This window comes from Pezoporus flaviventris, unplaced genomic scaffold, assembly GCF_033815535.1.
Source record: "Pezoporus flaviventris isolate CSIRO_AGI_PZ_B2104156 unplaced genomic scaffold, CSIRO_AGI_Pfla_v1 ptg000002l, whole genome shotgun sequence".
Classification (NCBI taxonomy): Eukaryota; Metazoa; Chordata; class Aves; order Psittaciformes; family Psittacidae; genus Pezoporus; species Pezoporus flaviventris.
The window spans coordinates 21,703,438-21,723,807 of record NW_026892550.1 but is presented as its reverse complement, the minus strand read 5'-3'; the positions used below and the strand labels follow the sequence as shown (position 1 = coordinate 21,723,807).

The 20,370-nt window shown below is 40.1% G+C and overlaps 1 protein-coding gene across 2 annotated transcripts in view; it reads right to left on the bottom strand.

Moving 5' to 3' along the window:
* N4BP2 (NEDD4 binding protein 2) overlaps positions 1-20,186 on the bottom strand; it is a 40,375-nt gene extending 20,189 nt beyond the window's left edge. Inside the window, exons 1-7 of one of the 2 annotated variants that reach the window (XM_061471347.1) lie at positions 13,263-13,856; positions 12,790-12,962; positions 6,839-7,175; positions 3,856-4,966; positions 2,899-3,023; positions 1,621-1,709; positions 274-350 (exon numbers count right to left, since the gene is read on the bottom strand). In XM_061471347.1, coding sequence (XP_061327331.1) covers positions 274-350; positions 1,621-1,709; positions 2,899-3,023; positions 3,856-4,966; positions 6,839-7,052 — 1,616 coding nt within the window. In that variant the 5' untranslated portion in view covers positions 7,053-7,175; positions 12,790-12,962; positions 13,263-13,856. Of the gene's footprint in view, positions 1-273; positions 351-1,620; positions 1,710-2,898; positions 3,024-3,855; positions 4,967-6,838; positions 7,176-12,789; positions 12,963-13,262; positions 13,857-20,034 lie in introns of those variants that run through there. The other variant, XM_061471356.1, reaches the window with a different exon arrangement.
* Positions 20,187-20,370: the final 184 nt, after the last annotated feature.

The window sequence follows — 20,370 nt, the reverse complement described above, 5'->3', positions numbered from 1 at the left end:
AATGCAAAAGAACTGCGATCATGAAAACATTACATAATATCTATTGGTTTTGTATACAGTTAGAATAAAGTGACAGTGAAAAAAAAAATCTCATAATGCATATAAAATACCACAAAAGTTAATATTGCGGAAAAAATAATTATTAAAAAGACACTTAATACCACAAAAATCTTTGACTACTTCACCAGCCACTGCACTAAGTGGTACCTTTTTAAAAATCATAGCCTGTGAAAGATATACAATCTAATATGAAATTCTCCTTTACAATCTTACCTTTCAAGTTCTTTGGGTTTAAACTTCCACCATGTGCCTGGTTCTCGGAACACAACTTTGTATTTGAACTGCTGAGCCTGAATAAAACAGATCAAAAAACAGAACAAGCCACATCACCCACCTCTTTTTCCTGTGAACAAGCACACAATACGTACAGCCTGGTTTTTGTGCTAAACATTTGGAATAACATACTTCTGTTCAGTGTTGCACTTCTGCTTATATAAACAGAGATTTTTAAAAATATGTATTTGCTTCTCTTACTGTAAAACTGTGTGCCATGATCACAAAACCAAACAAACAAAAGCATCATTTTATACCCCCCCTTTGAATGTTCTACCTCCTCTGAGTCAAGACTGCAGAACTTCTCCTCTTTCCAGGGATAGTATGCACATCACCAAGAGAGAAAAGCTCTCTGCTTACATTCAGAGCTGACCAGATGCAAGCCAGTTCCAAAACAACCAATTCAGTCACATTAACACAGTTACTGTGGACAGCATCCTGCCATATGGGAAACTTGAGTGGACTGCATGTAAACGGTCCTTACACGGCCTAGTCTCACCATGACAGAAAACAAGCCCAAAGTCTAATCAGGAGAAACACTGAGAGTACTGTGCCACTTCTCTCTGTTACTGTTTTCAGAAATAAATCTTGTTACCTCACCAAACCCTGCACCTCCTGGAAGAACTTTTGTTATATCTTTATTTCAGTATACAGCAAAATCAAGGACTTAATTTATGAAAGAACTATTAATCTGAAAATTGTTAATAAATGCAAGTATAATAAAATAAAAATTCTATTAATAAAATTATCTGCGTTAAGTCCCACTGTATTATCAAAGATAATCCATTACCACATGCAGCATACATACAGTATCCGCTCAAAACCTGGCAGTTCTACATACTACACTCCCTAATGTGTTTACATACCATGGTAGGAGAAATCTGCCTCTATGTCATACTTAGGATGAAACTAAGACTGCGTTTTCAAGTTTCATGGAGCATCAAACATCATTCATTAATTAGTGCTGATCATATTTTAAAAGTAGCTCATAAGTTCACTGATCATATATGAGAGGAACAGAATTCAGTTTCCACAACATTTATTTTTGACCCCAAGCACAAAGCACTTGGTTTTGTCACTTGGAAAATAGGCCACGTCAATACTCTGACACGCACAGAATATGACACTGGGTAATATGATTCCATGTAACACTTTTTTTTTTTTTTGATTCCAGACTTCCTTGTGGAGCAACAGCTAGACTGAGAAAGACAATCTCATTCTAAAACATATGTTGTTGCCATGCTGGTCAATAATCCCTTTTCACGTTGATCAAACTGTAATACTAACCAAAGTAACATAAGGCTTCATCTCCCATGCTTGTATGTTTGTGTTGTCTATTATTATGGGAGAGATTCTCATTTCAAATGCTTCTTTGGCTGAAAGACACATATGCACAAAAGAATGAAATATAGTTAATTTCACTATAAAAGGGTGGACACATAACATTTATACTAATGCTCTAAATTTGTTGTATTTTATAAAGTAGATAATCCATAATGATTAACCACTGTGTAAAGAACTCTCATCACAGCTTATCTGTTTCAAGGCCCTCTTTTTTTTTTCCTTTCAGAAATGCCCCCCTCACATGTAAAGCTACTGGTACAGCATTATTCTTCTGAATTAATGTATGTATGATAATCAAGGAATGAGAACGCAGATGTAAAATGCACCAAGATGACTAATTGATTAGTAAATTCAACTAAAAAACCTACATGATCACATTAAAGTGGACTTTTGTTGCATACAAAATCGTTGACTTTATAGCAGTCTTAAGAATAGTCCACTCTGTAAAACTATATAAAATATGAAAAAGTGAAAGAATTATTGTAGCTTAAATACACAGCAATGAAATGTTTAGAATCAGTAGCTTTGAGATACAGCACGATGTTTCTGTACCTTTGTTACAGTATGTCTGAACAACTGATGTTATCACTGAATCATACATTTCTTACTAACCCATTTCTCCACTGGTTAGAAATTTGATAGTAGAAAACTAATCATGGCTCAAATATAGCAACTAGAAGCTTAAAAATATTGTTCTGTGATACACTTAGTGGGAGCCAATATAAAAACAATAAACCAATTAAGGAAAGGAGAAAAAAAGATTATTTCTTCTGTCTTGTTCTTGTCATTTTAAATTTGTTTTAAATTTGCCAATGATTTAGTGCTTAAAAGAAAAAAATAATCAAGAGCAGGAAATTATCTGTGTAAATGTTATTTGTATCTACATCCTCATTACTTATTGTATATGCATATATAATGGCTCATCTCAGAAGAAGTATTGCTGGGAGATGGTACAGATTAGCACTCCAGAAACAGGACATAACCATGATGAAATCTGAAGCAAAACAATCTTTTGACACAAACACTGGCATTTTTAATTCCAAAATGGACAGATGACTTCTGAGTTTGTGCTCATATTCTTTTTCCACACACATATTAAAAAATACTTCTACAATGGCATAAATGCTTGACCTGTGAGACAGGCATTACAAGACAGGCAGCTTTTAAAACAGCACACAAGCATTGAACTGTAAAGGAGCAAGCTAATCCCTTATTTCTCACCTCGTTTCCTGTTCCAGTCATGTGCTTCCCCTAAGCAATTGGGATCAAATTGGTATTGTCCGTGTTTATAAAAGTAATCATCAGTACTAAGAATGATTCCACCTGGGTTATCCTCAAGCAAAGTCCTGTGAAAGATCAAGAAGTAAATAGGTTTTCCTGCTTCTCCTCCCCAGGCATGTTATCTTCTACCATACATACATGTATTTAGTATCTTGCACTAAACCAAAATTATTTGGAATGGAAGCAGTAAAGGGGGGGAGGGGGGAACGGGACATCCTCCAAAGATGATATATAATAATTTCCTTTCTTTTCCAAAGGCTGGGGGTATCTAGGCAAGAGCTGGCAGAGGTTCCCTGCAAGTCTCATTTCAAAACAATGAGGGAGGTATTTTTCCATCTGCATCTGATGACATACTTTCACACTGACAAATACACACACAGTGTTAATTGCACCCAGTATTTCAGGTGCCAGCCAGAGGAGTCGAAGTTCAAGTTAGGCTTTTGGAGCATTAGAAAAGAAATCAAGAATTCAACCCATGAAGCTCCACACATAGTACTTACACAAAAGAATTCCAACAGTAGAAAGGGAATTTCTGCCTACAAAGAGCTGGCATGTTTTCATTCATGTGATTGGAAGGAAACACCTGAAATGAGCAGGGACCGGAAGAACACAGCAGACCTAATATAATGCAGTGATCCTCTGGTGACACAAACTCCTTTGGCCAGTGACAGCAGTTAAAGCTAACCCTTCATATTTCAATTTCCTTTAGCAGTCAAGGAGCTGCGAGCAACTCAGCTCTCCACAATTATTATTACTCATCATGCTGCATGTACCATGGAGCTGAGATTAGGGTATAAGCATAACTATTTACAAATGTCAGAAAACTGTCTCTGCCTGCACTAATCCTGCTCACAATTAAACAGTTCCTTTTAGAAGCTCACAATATAGATGGTCTACCTTGCCAAATATGATTTTCCTGATCCTGGAACACCTCTGAGAAGAACAAGTACTTGACCTATAAGGTGCATCCTTTTTCTCATCATGTGACAAACAGGTGACTGCTGTGCTTGTGAGAGGTTCAATTTGGAGTTTCTATCTTGATTGTCCTGTAGCTTCAGAGAAGGGCTGCTATCCCAGGCATTTGAAACCACTGGAGAAGAAAAATAATGTTCTTTTTCTGAAGTCCTATAATCTGAAACAGGTCTCCACTGCCCTGGACTGACAGCCACAGGAGTTACAAAGCTGTGACTTCCACTGGATGGATAAAACACAGGAGCCATGAGATTCCAGTGTTGTTGAGGTTGACATGACAGTGGGGAAAAGTTTAAGTTATAACCCTGCTGTTCCAGGCATCTTGAATTAGGATTTCCAGTGACAGCTACTTCAAGTTCCAGAGGTCTTTGGGAGGACTCACCAGAAGCAGCAGTCACACTTTTCTGATCCAAAACAGTATCTTGTGTCTGATCAGAATTTCCACAAGGTACTTCTCCATTGGGTTGTTTATAGACTTCTGAAGCCACATCATGCTGAGCATGTATTTCTGACAAATCGGAATCTCCCTGTATTTGTGCAGAAGCGTCAGATGCAGCTGGTAAGCCCGTATGGACACTTAGCTGACTCACTGGCGGCTGAGAACAGCAGAAGTTTTCTAAAACTTCATTATTTGTCCCTGTTTGCTGTGGAAAAAGTAGAAGACTGCAACCTGAAAAAGATTTTTCCCACTCAGGAAATTCGTTAAAGCCATCGCGTTCCACAGAACGCTTATGTACTATTTGGTCCTTTGCAGAATTGGGCAATTCATCACTCAAGCTGTATCTCTGAAAAGCATTTTCTATTAAGGAATCCAGTTCTTCAGTGAGCCGCACATCATTCGATAGGACCTCTTCCATCCCTTCTTCAGAATTAATTCGTTCTGCAGTACTTTCCCACCTTCTTTCATTTGCAACAGATCTTTGCTGATTAACAAGAGCTAGCGATGGTGCTACTGTATCAAAACCCAATGTTTTTGAAGATCCTACTCCTTCAGCATGAGTGGACAGCTCTAGCAGATAATCCATAGCATTCTCTACTGTTGAATAAGGTAAAGAGAATAAAGCATGGTCAACAGAACAAACATAAACTGATGTGAATGCAGTTTTTTTACTACAAGGAGTATTTATCACAACTAAAGAGACAACCAAAAAACACCAATTCATCTTTTAACACACCTTCTGCAACTCTCTTCATCTGTTTCTCACTAGAGGTAAAGACAGAACTCAATACTGACATACTGCAAAACAATAACCTAATAAGCATATAAATTACTAAGGAAATAATGTCTAAAAATTATTCAGCTTAACTGGAAAAAATATCAGAACTGGATGTTTAAATGGGTACTTACTTTTAACCTATGTTATATAGGATAAACAGTGTAAAATGAACTGAAAAACACTTCTGAGGACAAAAGAGATAAAAGCACACAAAATACATTCATTATGGCTAGGACCAACAGAAAATGTCATATCTAACACAGCCTGAAAAAAAACAGTATCTGCATTAATTCTCTGTAAAGCCACCAAATGGAGTATAGGTTGCCCATGAGCAACATGAATAAGATCAAAACCTGGCACAAGTATCACCTGGGCCCTAAAGCTAAGCTCCTGTTTTCCTGAAAGACAGTGTTGCAAAAAGTCTAATTCCATTAAAATCCAACACTTTCTGCACATGTTAAACAAAATCTTCCTTGTCCTTCCATCTTCTCTACCTTATGAAACTTATTATTACTTATATGAAAATATGCTAATCTTTCCATTTTCAAACTATTGTTAATAACACAATAATTAACTCGGTGTGCTTACTGAATTGTCCAATAAGACTCTAGATAAATCTGTTATTTTGATAAAGGTAAATCTTATTAAGAGTTCAAAGCATGACTCAGTAATTCCATTAATTTTCATTTTAAAAGAAACAACAATCATAGCAACAACTATGAGAGTGGTATTAAGATATAAACTCTGTGCAATTTAGGTAAAGTAAAAATGGCAATAAAAGCAGTCCTTTTAATAGCTACCCAGCTTTCATACATATACAAAATAAATATCCCTGCCTTCTTTGCAAAATACTCTTAAACTCAGCTAATCACATCTGATAACATGAATACAGATTGATTAAAATGCTCCATATATGACTTACTCCCCTTCTGAGTAACTCCTCAGATGTTATAACTCCTCCTGCATCTTATCCATTACTTTTATTATTAAGCTAATGAGCTTACGCACAGAATTTAAAAACTACGCAAGCATGGGAAGGACTAGGCACAGACATGAAAACAGTCTGCCAGGAGAAGTGGGTATGTAGCTTGGCAGAATACAGAGGAAGAAACACAGTCCAAGCTAGGCTGCAGAGAATTCAACATGACAAACAGAATTTATCCTGCAAAAACTAATCCTCAGTGGAGATGACAAGATGACAGTGCAAACCAGAAAGTGAAACAAAACCTCAAGTATTTAAGGAAAAGCAAACGCTGCCTGGACCACATACAGTGTACCACTGTCTTAAAAAAAATGTGGTCTAGAACACAAAATATGTCTCTTGCAGAGACAGTTTGTGCACCTACCAGGTATGGCATAGAAACTAAATGGGAAAAAAAAAAAAAAAAAGATTCTCCTCACAAGCCTGTAACTGCCTGTTCTGTCATGGAACAAACCACTTAAACTGCACCTCCATTTATACCGAGCACACTGCTACAACAAGTTACCAGCCTCACAGAAACACTGTCAAACTTAGGAGAATCCTGCAAGGAAGAAGCTGTAACATTTCAAAATATTATGAGTCACCTGCTCATTAAAAGCTAAACTCACAAATACGCTTGCAACACCTACACCAACTTTTCTGGAGTCACCCTAGTTAAGAGCTGTCTGCACATGCAACAAAACTGTAATGATAACTGCACATTATTTACCTTTAAAATCACATTCAGACAGAACCATATAAACCACAGTAGGATCTAGGTCAGAAAACATCTCTGACATGCTGTTCAGGAGCTTTTCCTTATTGACACTATGCACAGCTTGTGACAGTGAAAAGCTTGGGTCCCCTTGGTATACAGCAACAGTTCTGTCATAACTGCCATTCTTCAGAGAAGGGCTCCCACCAGTTTTCCTTTTCCGCGGCATTTTGTTTTCCAAAAATCAGCTTGGTTTTTGTTTTAGTTTGTTCACATGAGGCTGACAGCACCAAGCTCAGAAATCACAAAAAAAAACCTCGTAACAGGGATACACATAACAGAAACAGCAGACCTGGAAAAAAGAGAACAGAGAAATTTCAATAAAATATAAAATACACAGTCACATTTCCATGTCTCCTGTTTAAAAGGTAAAAAAAACCAAAAAACAAACCAAAAAAAAAAAAACAACCCATAAGGATCCCGGAAAGCATTTTCTAGAAGCCTGCCTTTCTTCTTTTCAAATGGCTGACAGCTAAACAGCAGCCTTATTTCCCAGCTAACTAGGTATTTAATCTGTGTCTGGAAGAAAAAACAAATGCAATGGGAGTTTAAAAGAAAAATCCGGAACAGCAGAAGCAGCAGTGCAGGGCAGCCAGTTCACAAATATTCCTCTGCTAACACCTACTGATGACCAGTTAACATTATGGAACACTTACATTCTGTTAACATGTAGAATCTTTGCCCCTCTTACACAAGTGCTGGAAAACATAACAGGCATCTCCAAATCTTCCAGAAGTCCTTCATTATTTCCCACCACCCCACTGCGATTTATCAAGAGTAACCAGGTGAGGGTCTTCAATGTTCAAACACCGGCACAGATTGCCCAGAGAGACTGTGAACTCTCCAAGCATGCAGATTCTCAAATCCTGACTGAACACAGCCCTGAGCAACCTGCTGCAGGTGACCCTGCTTGAGCAGTGGGTTGTGCAGGGTAACATCCACAAGTACTTTCCAGCCTCATCCTGTGGGAGATTTTTAAACTTTTTTAACAGCTTTATAAGCCATAAAGCCAGAAGAAGCTTCTGTCCACCACCACCCCCCACACACTTCTGCCATAAAGCCTTTGAATAAATTAGTTATTACATTATGGCATCTATAATAACTGCAATCACTGCATTAATCTTGTATAGAAAAGTGATTATTAATTGAAGTACAAGCACAGAGTATGGCGTAGTCTCACTGTTTTCTATATATCAAATAACATCAAAGCTCTGCTGTGTCCTAGTGATGCTCATAATAAACTTATTTATAATTTTTACAAGAAGACTAGCAAACTTTAGTAAGGCTCAGAATCTCAAGTTAATTACAGCAAAGAGTCGCTATTTAGTGATAACAGTTACTGAGTAGGCCATAAAATACCTGTTTCTATATAAAGATGTATCATTTTGCCAGTGGTGACCATTCAACATGATTCAACATGTGCAGATAAATCAATGGCAGCATTTCTAAGTCCACTTAGTCCTTCCCTCCATGGATCATTGGCAATCAAATGACAATGCCAGATCAGTGCCAGATTTGGACAGCACTTCTCCCAGCAATCTCTTCCAACTACCAAGAGAAGTTTTAGAATGTGTGGATGTTCCATTCCCAAGTCATAGAATCTTACATAAAAAAAACTGACAACTCAAGGATCCCAGGAGTTTTTACCATATGTGTATGGACCTTAGAGAAATGAGACAGATGAACCTGAAACAATAAAGAGGTCAGGGAAGTCTGAAATGCATGACAAGGAAAACAATACACAGGAAAAGGAAGAGGCGGACTTCCAAAACTAAAGGAGAAATGACAATGGAAGATGCTAGTTAGCCAGACTAAGCTAGGACAACTGCAGCTGCTTTTTTTCATTATACTTTTTTTTGGTTCAGCTCTCTGATTAGCCACCCACCCTTACACCATTCTCTACTGTCACAAAAAAGTAGTCAAGCAAAACTATTTAAAAAAAAGTTACAGCAAGTCCTGTTTCTCAAACTTGTATTTCTAATTGATTCATCCTCCAGCCAGTAAAGAAGTGGAGATCTAACTTCACACAATGTGTCAGTGCTAAAAAATTGTGATTGTTCCTCACTAAAACAGGTTCAGTGACAAAGAAAAGATCCTGCAAGGGAGAAAAGTATTCATACACCCTGACGTTACTGAGCAACAGAGGCTTTAAGAAGAACATTTCAGGTGTTGCCAGTGTTTTAATCCAACTCTCTTATAACAATCAAACCTGTAAGGATGTGCTGCTGAAAAACACACTCTGAAGCTAGGACTTTTAACAATCGATTGCCTTATATTGGGTAGGGAATATCCTATAGGGAAGTATTTCCTGAATTAGGCTGTGTATTCCACTATCTATTAGGATGCCTTACTCTAATGACCTAATGAAGTCACACATTTCAGTCCGCATCAATTTCAGCCAGTGAATTTACAGTGCATTACTTCAGGGTTATTGAGGTATAAACTGTTTATTGCAATAAATCACAGAAGGGAAAAATTCAGAAGGCAAAAAGACATCAGTCACCTCAGAACTTACACACAAGTCAAAACCTTGGTGACCCACTACATTCACAGACGCTAAGGCAATGCACAGATCCACATTTTGTCCCATCTCTCCATCTAAAGTCTTAATAGAATTGTAGAAATAGTTAAACCTATCAAAAGTATAGATCAGCATTGCCAAGGATTTCATTTAAATAAGCTATTTACCATGGCCAGTATTGCACTGGTATTTTGACAGAATCTCTTTTGTTTACCACAATATTTTCAATTAAATTCCTGGACAGATTTCTGGGGAATATCTTCTCTTGATATTACCAAACACAATAGAAGTATATAAAAATAGATGCCTGAGCACATACAAAAAACACTGTACTGTGAGAGATAGTACTAACACACTCAAATGAAAGGACTGATTTCTGCTTGCTTTTAAGAGCATGCCCTGAACTTTACAGACGATTTTATCTAGAGACTTGCCTTTTCAGAGATTCAAGTTTCTCTGAAAATTAGTTCATATGAAAGAGGAAACAATTTTAAGTAACTCAACAGCCAGTCTTGGTTCAGCTACATTCATTGGTTCTGGATAACATAATATGAATCAGTTAATCTGCTGTGTATGAGGGTTGTTTGTTTGGTTTCTTTTTTTTTTAAATTTCCCCAAGAAGGAAATGGAGTTGTAACAACATAATGATTTAGAAGAACAGAGCTGTGCTGAACACACTGAAGGGGAATTCTAGACAATTAGCCAGAGGCTGCAATATACTCAGAGGTTTGCTTGTCAGTTCTGGGCACCATCATTCGACACACATGCAATTAGAGCAAACAGCTGTTTCATTTCAGCACCGACGAAAAACAGTACTCCTGTGGCAGTCTCAACTTTATCTCTAAAACCAAAGCAAACCAAAATCAACGAGCACCTCCTCACTTATAGTTCTTCAGAAATACACATCTCCTGATATTAAAGATCTCCTCCTATTTGTCTCCAATGTAATTCAACTACCACAAACAAGCATACAATCAAGAATCTGGCTGTATGAAAATTACCTTACAAATTAGGCAATTTTACAAATAAAAGAGGTATTAAGATACCAGCATTCTCTACAAAGTAAGATAACTTTCAAATTACTTAGAAGAGAAAAAGTAGACTTGTCAGGTCAGGGCACTTTAATCCTTCTGGCTGGCCAGAGTTTATTTCTGACAGTAGATTATGAGCCTCATGTGTTGCCTGTTCCAGTACTCCTATCCCTCAGGAGCTGGATGGATTCATCACAGACATTCTGTAGGCACAGACACACATAGCCAGAGATCAGATTCCATTGCTGGCAATCCAGTCACTACAGAAATAGGCAGGCACTGATGTAATCAACCTAACACAACACACTTTTCTGTTTGATGGACAGAACAACAAAGTGTAGAGAAGTGGCCAACCCGGCAAGAGGATGGACCAAGATCCCAAGTCTCAATCACAGCATCTTACTAACAACATTCAACCTTCCAGTGAAAGGAAAACCAATTGTTTCATAAACTAGTTCTAAGAATGTGTTTATAATTACCTAGGGGAAAGAAAGAAAGAAAGATGTTTACAATAAATACAAAATGTATGTCAGTTATACAGAAGAGGGAAAAATATACAAGCTTTCTTTCACCTTCCCTCTCCATTTTTTTCACTCTCTTACCTAAATTCATAAACTAATTGATGAAGCATCACAGTCTTATGAAAACAAGTAAGAAAATTCTTCCATAAAACATGGAGTAAATTTAAATCACTGTACTTAGTGCACAGAAATTCCTTTGTAGAGTCATGTTCTAAAAGGTCCCATTTTATTTTCATTAATACAATTGTTCATTGAATAAATTAATCTGAAATAATAGTATAATAGTATAACAGTCATCCTGGTCTGGTTCCTCACACTAAGGGGAAAAAATGAAAAAGATAAAAAACCAAAATCAAAAAGGTTCCAACACAGGTAATGCAAATTTTAACTTTAACTTAATTTTAAGTTGTCCTTAGAAAAATTCAAAGTGCACTCTTCCTTATGATACATAATCTAAACCTTGCAAAAATCTAAGCGCAGAGAGGGAATCCCCAATAACCCTCTGTTATTTTTAAAAGATGTAAGATTTCATTTATTCTAGGAAGTAACTGCTAACATACACTTGCCATACACAAGCCATCCCACTGCTAACCAGTAGTGTTATATCAGCAAACTTGCTGAGAATTCTCCTAGAACTCTGAAGAAATTAAAAAAAATAAGGGTACAAATGCCCTTTCTAAAACGAAGCTAAAAGGCATGAGTCATGTTTACACTGAGGCTACATTAAGTTCATCCAGCTAAACATATTTTGTCTTCTACAGCAAATGCCCTCTGCTTTCTAAGAACTGCTATATATTCTTGGAGAACTGCATTTTTACAAAATCAGACAAAAGCTACTATAAAGCAACATTAGGCATCATCTGACTTCTGAAATGTCTGGGAAAACAATGTAAGTCTCGAGCTTAAGACAGGCATTACCATTTCATTTCAGTGTAACATGAAAATGTATATGTCGTTGCTGAATTACAATCTGATGAAGGCCTGACACATCCCATACATCTTTTACACTGGGATGTCTTCTTCAGAACCACACATGGTACCTTGCATTTCCAAGATGCCTTACAATTCTCAAGTAAAATGGACTGACTGCAAGTCCTATTATACATATCATCTCAAGTAAAGGAAGAGAAAGAAACAGTACTCAAGAAGATACAGGACATACAGAATAAAGAGAGACTAAACTACTTTATAGTGCCTTAGTAGATACCAAAAGTATTCACCATGCTCTTCAAATCAGAGATACTTCACTGCAAAACAATCAGCAGTAAACATAATTTTTCAAAGTCATTAACGAGAACTTATTTTCAAGCAAACAGACCAGAAAAAAACATTCTAACCTCTATTCAAGGTTTACTAAAAGCATCCAGCAGCACAGTATGTTTCTGGTTTAACTGTGATCAAGTTCAAATGACAAACACGTTGTCAGTATTACTTTTGTTCCTTTTTTAAAGACAAAGGAAGTCTCTGACCTTGACACAATGTAACATTTCACCAATATGACCAAAGCTGCTGGATTTGTATCCATTTTTAAATTTCTGCTATCAATTTAAAGAAGTTTAACTTCATGCATATAACCCACGTTGATTCTGGGGTTGGGGCTTTCCCGTTGATTTTGGTTTTTTGTGGGGTTTTTGTTTGTTTGTTTAAAATTCTGGGTTGCTTTTGCTTTGTTTTTTTTTTAAACAATTTTTTATTTCAAACTACATAAAACATCGCGTCATTTGCATTTCCTGGCTTTCAAAAAACACACACATGTATATACTGACATACTGGAGACTGAAAACAACCCAACCAATGGTAATTCAAAAACCATAGTAACAGCATAGAACTTACATTTTCACCTTCATTGAGCTGCCCTGCAGTGGGTCCATTCTCATCTTTCCAAAACCACCACTGACGGCACATTTAACAAAGATCTGCTGTAAAAAAAATATAACGCACTCTTCTGTCAGGAAACCATAGTTTCAAACATACAGATCAGATGCCAGCAGAAGTGGATGTCCCTCCTGACAAAAGAACGGTCAGAACACAAATTAAAATTGATGTTTTGCTCACAGATCATACAACTTTAAGCAAAGCTTTAATACCGGGCAATATATAGAATTGTTTTAGTAGATTAAGCACAGCTAACATTTTACTGACAAAGTACCCAACAAGCTGAGTTGAGCTCAAATGTAAGTTTTCTTAAGTGTAAGAATACCTTCTTGATTTCAACTACTGATTTCTCATCTAAAAAAGCTGACTAACATTAGGTAAATAATGTAACAGCAGCAGAATTAATTAGAAACAAAAGTAAGTTTCCTCACTTGTCTTTCCACTTGGTTCTTCACCACAATTCTTAACCATCTTGAAAAGGTCTACATATCCGTGCAGGTCAAGAAAAGATTTGTTCCATCATGTGGGGAATTAGGCAAGTAAACCTGGTACATCAAAATCAGAATATGTTACTTACACCGCTAACTTGCAGTGCCCCATCAATGCTAAAAACCCGCACTTCTGTTCATCAAAGTGGCCGCAAACTCTTAATCCACTGTGCACACACCAAAGATGTCAGATCTACACAAAGACCGACTTAATTCCAGTGCACATATTAGCCTAGAGCTCATTTTCCTGACAAGTCTTCCAATCAAAAAAAAATAAATTAAAACAAAGAAAAAACCCAAACTAAACAATCTATGAGCATAGACGCTTAAGTCAGGTAAAAAATTCGGCACAAATACTCTGTAGCATTTCTACCACAGCACATTGATGGCTCAATTACCTTATAGCAGTCTTCACAGGAGTCAGAGAAACCTGTCTCCCTTTTTGAATCTACCCTTCATCCACTATGCCAGCCATTAAGAACTGTCATCAAAACATATAGAGCACTTCAGGTAAGAAAGAACTTTATGATGAGGTCCAAATTTACAAAATAAAGGACCAGTTGTAGGCAGAAAATGCTATTCATCGACTCCCAAACAAGAGCTTTACAAAAACCACACCAAGAAAGGCTGAAACGCCATTCAGCAATTTTACAGAACATTCCACCTGTGAATATAAATCCAGCCTAGAACAGAGTGAAAAAGCTAAAGTATACCTGCTAACAGTGTAATGCTACTGGATTTCCACTACTCAGACTTCTGCTGTCTGAATCAGGTTCTAACACACACATTCAAATACAAAGGTCATTTCCGCATTTGTTTTCTTGCACTTTGAAGTCTCATAAATGGAGCAAAACAAGCATTTAAATACAAGCACAAGAGGAAAAAAAGCAGCCAATGAAATCAAAGTGGACCAAATCATTGTACCCTGTAGCTGTATTTATAAAAGCTTTTCTTTGCGGACAATGTTTGAGTTTATTCCCTAAAAAACAAAAGGCAAAATAGGGAAGAAAAAAATGAAATGCTTTCCAGCAGATTCTTCTCAGTAAGTGTAACAGTAGCAAAAGAGGCAGTTTGGGAGCTTTTTGTGCTCCTCCATTTCTGCCAGCAGTCAGCAACAGAACAGGCCACCTAGGCATTGCTAGAGACAATGCACTTTTAAAAACACCTCCAACATCTTTGCTGCGCTTTTCCTTCTCCCACTCAGTGTTATTCCCACCAGTCATTCCAAGGGCTTTGGCTATTTCAACACTTTTAACTAAGGTCCTCTTTTTCGCATCACATTCTGTCCAAGTGCAATACACTAACATACACATCTCAAAACACTTGTTTTATGCAACCTGCTCTGCTAGGGTTTTTTTCCCACTGTTGTGATTTTTAAGCCTTGTGCATGGCCTGGACCAGAGAGATTCTTTTGAAGCAACTGCAAAAAATAAGACTTAAGAGTATGAAACAAAAATTTCTCCAATTACACACAGTTCAACCAAACCAGCACAAACTCATCTGAAGTAAATGCTTAGGAAGTAAATACACCCTTCAGGAAGAGCAGAGCCATGTTTCCTAGGAAGGACTCAAAGGCTCTTCTTCACATGCCACATCAGAAGGCTGGCTGAGTTGGTCAGCTGGTGTTTGAGAGGTGACAGAAGGTGCCAAACCCCACACCACATGGTTTCCTTTTATGCCAGAAAGCTGCTCCTGATACAGGCCTCCAAGGTCCCAAATACAGACAGATCAGCTGGGTGCACATGGTTAAAGCAGTGAGATAGCAAGAGAGCCACCAGCACGTGCATTCTTCAGCACCAGGTCTGCTTGGCAACAACTACTTTTGTACTGGCTTTCTTTTGCTGTGTGCTAACAGTCAAAGCTTGGGACACGGCAAAATAAGTAGCCTTGGATTATGGAGCGCGCAGAAAACGGAGCCTGACAAGCCAGAAAAATCAGCAAGTAGTTGTTTTCCTTGTTTAAGTGGAAAAGGTTGTTGCTTGAGTTTTGGGATGATTTTGGAGTTGGTTCCATTTGGGGTTTGTACGTTTAGTTGTTTGGTTGGGATTTTTTTTGGGGGAGAGGGAGGGAGGTTGGGTTTGGGGTTTTTTTGGTGGGTGTGGGAGTTTTCTGTTGTTATTGTTTTGGGCTTTTTTTTGGGGCGTTCAGAAAATCATAAAGAGTACCTGCAAAATGCCCTTCCAGCCCCAGGAGAGCTTAGAGATAGGAGATCCTTTTATAGCTTCCCTCCTATATTCTTTTATAGCCTCCCATGCTCATGCACGCTCTCAGTTTTGAGGGGAGATCTTCCAGGAGGCAGAGCTCTCAGGCTACCTGGGCTGTCCCCAGTGAAGACTTCACATAGCTCAGCTGCTTTGCAGTGACCTATGCCCAGCCCCTAGAGCAATGTAACAGGCTGCACAAAGGAGACCAGACTTCTGGTAATGGTGGTGCTTCTGCAGTTCAACACCTGCAATTGGAACTGCTGCTTAAGACTGCATTCCTGCTCCACATGATAAAACAGCACGAGGGAGAGAAGTATTTGGAATGAGAAAAGAAAATTCCTGTCAGATGGAGCTGATACTTCCCCACACCATGTTTCCAGAGACTCCATCCAGAAGTGACGCTGAAGGGCAGTGAATAAAAGTAAAGCATCTGTGGAATTACAGCTCCTCAGCACAATAGGATTTCTTTTCACACCCTCTCCAGATGAATTTTCATACACACGTCTCTGAAAAACCTTCACACAGACAGCAATGCCTGGACCTGCAATTCAAGACTAGGAAGCCCTACCGAATGCCTCTTTGTCAAGATCAGAGGGATCATCTTCAAGAGGGATCTTACAGCAGGCATCTGCTACTAACCTCCAAACTAACATGAGAAGGCCAAGAAAGCAGTATTCAGGTCATGTGAGGATCTTAGCTGCAGTGATCACAGTAGCATGGAGTTTGGGGCCATATTGTCTGGACCCTGCTTTTGCAGAGAAAGGTTGGACCAGATGATCCTTGAGGTCCCTTCCAACCTGGTATTCTACAATTATGGGTACATACATGCAGGTGGCATTACGAAGGAAGGGAAAATGGAACATTAAAAGAACACTTTCGTTTTCTGCACTGGCAACACTCAAGGCTGGCAATAAATGCAAATGCTACTTCCCCAATTCTTGGCTTGCTTCAGCTGTTGATGCAAATGAAGACAGGTTACTTTCTTCTTATAGATGGTGCTGCAACTTTAACTTGGCTGGGAACAAAGGGAAGTGGCTGTCAAAGACTCGGGCTCCAGAGTGTGAATCTTCAGACCTGCACAGACACCTAATAGGGCTTCTGCAATATGACCAGGTCTTGATTCTGGTACTTCCACATACAAGGGCTTCTCAGGTCCACACGTTTCCCTTGAATGAGATACACAGAATAATTCAAAGGCAGCACTGTCTGGCCAACTTTCTGCAGTATAATCACTTCCTACCTGAAGGTCTGCTTAAGGCCTTCAAGTCCATGATGCATACAGTGCTGCACTCCAGTGATTCCCAGCTGCCACTTCCCTCTTAACCACCTCACACACTTTTCAGTTCTGTGACCCTAAATGAAGGTTTACTGCATACTAAGACAAAGCTGAAGCACAAACAATTTCTGAACTTCAGCATGGGCTCAAATTCAGAAACAAAATGAAGATGCATGCAGGTCTGCAGAAAGCACTTCCAAGGACAGGAGACTAATGAGCTCATGATTACTAGAGTATAAGAGCACAAGGTACACTGGAACAGAAACCAAGTTTTTCACCTGTTATCTATTAACCTATTCATCTATAAGGTGTTAGGTATCAACCAGTGATTTTAGAACAATAGCAGCCACATAGAGAAGCTGAGGAGTCAGGCTGGAAAGAGACATAAAGCAGTTTGTGAACTTTGCTGGTTGTCCACGTACAACAGCAACATAACAGCCAGTCCAGAATTTCTTAAACAGGAACACACTACAGTGACGCATACTCCACTTAGCCAACTCACACTGATTCAACTCACATCACACAATTTCAACTTTAAAAAGAAAGCAAGAAAAACCAAATCACAGAAAGAAAGCAAGACAGGAGTGCAAACAGCTTATTCCTGTAGACATCCTAAATATATTCTGGGGAAAAAAATAAAATCACTTATCTGGTCCCAGGCCGGAACTACATTACACAGACCTATCAGGGCAATTATATCTACTTCATATGTTCAAATGTACTTCCCTTACTGAAGCCACTATGTCAGTTGAACACAGCACACACACAGCATTGTACAGCTATTAGCTTCATGCAAATCAAGACAGACAACCTCATCCTAAGCTAGGCACATCAACAGAAAGCTTGCTCTCATTAATTACTTGATAGAGGCTTAAACCTGTCATTTACATTCAAAAAGTAGTTCACATGAGTTCACGTTATATGACTGTAAAAAAACATCAGCCAAATCTGTTTAGTTTTAAATGGTGGTTTGAGTTAACACAGGCAATTTTTGAGATAGAACACAGATCAATTACATAAAATAACTCGGGGCAGATCAAAAATCCCCAGTGAGAGGAAACAGGTGGAAAATTTAACCTCTTCCATAACCACAGCTGGATTCAGAAGAAAAAAACAATGTATGGCTTTACTTAATTCTGAGAGGCAGTGTAACTGACAGCTAATTAACACCCTGCTGACATTTTCACAGTGGCAGAGCCTCTGTAAGAAAAACAGCAGCAACTTCCTAAACCCCAATGATTAGTAATTCAGGAACTTTTATCAGAGCTAAATTCACATGCAGAAAACTCTATTTAAAACAATATTTAGACTGATTATGTCAGCTATTTAGCATGGACTACAGATCAGTACACAGGCAGGAGTGAAAGACAAGACACCATGCAATTCCTCAAAACTACAAACCCTCAGAGTATTGCAATGTATTCATTAACCAATTCACGACAACATAATTATCTTCTGTAAAACAGACAATGCCACAAGTAGCAATCCACCTACACCATAAACAGCTGTAAGTGTACCATGGATGTTTCCCAATACCCTGTCAAGGCTAACATATTTGTCAGGTAAATGCACTTCCATGTTGGTAACACTAAGAATCTCGTTTCCCTCTATGTCAGTGCCCTCCTAAAATATATTAATGCCAACACAATAGAGGGAGAGCTCTTTAAAAAAATAAAATGAGACCACAAAAAGTACAGGGCAGCCGCAGAGTTAAAAACAAACCTAAAACATGATAGGAAAAAGTCTATAAAGAATGAAGGAATTCTTAAGATGTGCTTTGATGCTGTTAAATTCCCTTCTTCATTAATCTACAGAACACAAACTACTTCAACTTGAAAGTCCTGTGAACACATGACACAAGCAAGCCTTGCCCTAGTCATGGTGACTGTACCTGGATGAATCACGGCTAAATCTGTCATACTTACAAACGTATACCATACTTAAATTTTTCTGCCCTTCTGTAATTCGCTTCAGGCTTGTATTTCAACCTTCAACCACAGCTCAAGACATACCATCTAAAGCTTTTATTTCAGTGATGCTGAAATGGATGAAGAGCAACCTGATTATCTTCTCTGTTCTTCTGCTTTACCTTAAGCACCCCAAATACTTTCAGTGTTTCTTTGCTTAAGTTCTACATGAATTACTCTCGTCCTACTGGAAGACTCAGTTCACACTAAACACCGTCAAAACACTGTATAAAAACATTTTACATATCTCTCGAGAGTATTTTTTTCCCTATCCCATTAAATCAGGCTCTTACGAAGGCCCAGTGACCTTAAGACTGTGTCTAAAGCACGTGGGAATACTAGGCTACAAAGAATACAAATAATTACACAATAAACAACGTTTCAGCTCTTCAGAACGAACGAGCTCTTGAAGTACTAAAAATCTTTTGATTTCATCTCGGACGGGGTGAATTTATCTCGCAGGGCTCTGTTCTCTGCGAGGTGCTTTCAGGATTCACGGGCACTCCACATCATTTTCTGGGGACAAACGTGCGAGGCGTTTCACCGATCCTTCCTGCATCGGTCAGGGTCGCCACACAGGCCCCAGCTGCCGGCAGAGCAGGCCGGACCGCAGCCCTCTCCGGGGCTGCCGGGAGCAGAAGTCACTACCGTTGAGCGGAAGTCTGGGCACCGCTTAAGCGGCCAACCGGCGAGGGAGAGCCATCGACAGAGAGAGGCAGGCAGCCGGCACCTCACGCCGAGGACTGCCCAGAGTGCTCATCGCGACGGCGACCCAGCGGTAGCTCCGGGGGCAAGGCCCACAGGAAGGCCTCCGTGGAGGGCAGGCCTCAGCCCGGCAGCGGAGTGGCTCACCCCCCGCTAACTACAACGCTCCCCCAGCCACGGCCTCTTCATCGCGCAGTAGCATCTATCGCGGCCCGTGGCCCACGGCCGAGCCCCAGTTGGCGGGCGGACCCGCCGCGCAACACCCACCCCGCTGCCTCGCCTCCCACCCGCAGGCAACTCCCCTCCAGTGACGCCTGGGGACGGGCCCCCGGCGTCCCCGGGCCCGCCGTGCTACGGGGACGCTGTGAGGAGGACCCCGCACGCCAGGTGGCCAGTGGTGTAGAGCTGTAGCAAAAGCCGCCGCATGGTCCGGCCGCCTCCCCGCCCCCGAGATGGCGGAGGCCCCGGCGAACAGCTCGGGGCCCGCACCCTATGGGAGCAGGGGGGGAGGCAAGGCTCCTCCCCGGTCCCTCTGCTTCGCTCCAGACCCCGCCGGCCTTTACCTCCCGCTGCTCGACTCACCGAGTTCCGCCGGTGGCGGACGCAGGGACTGGGGAGCTGCTCGGTGGTGGCCCGGCAGAAAGGAAGACTCCGGTGGAGCGCGCGCCACGGGAACACAGTGCCGCTCTCCGTCCGGCAGGGGAAGAACAGCCCGGGAGGAGGCTCTGCGCCGTGCCGTGCCGCCCTCCTGGGGCCCACAGCGCCGCCCGGGCCTCTCTATCGTGAAACCCGGCCGCGCCGGGCACCGCGTAGCGACCGGACGCTTCGGTGGCTGGGCCCGAGGTGGGCGGGAGTAGACAGTGGGTGCTGCAGCGGCTGGGGCGGGGGCAGCGGCTGTG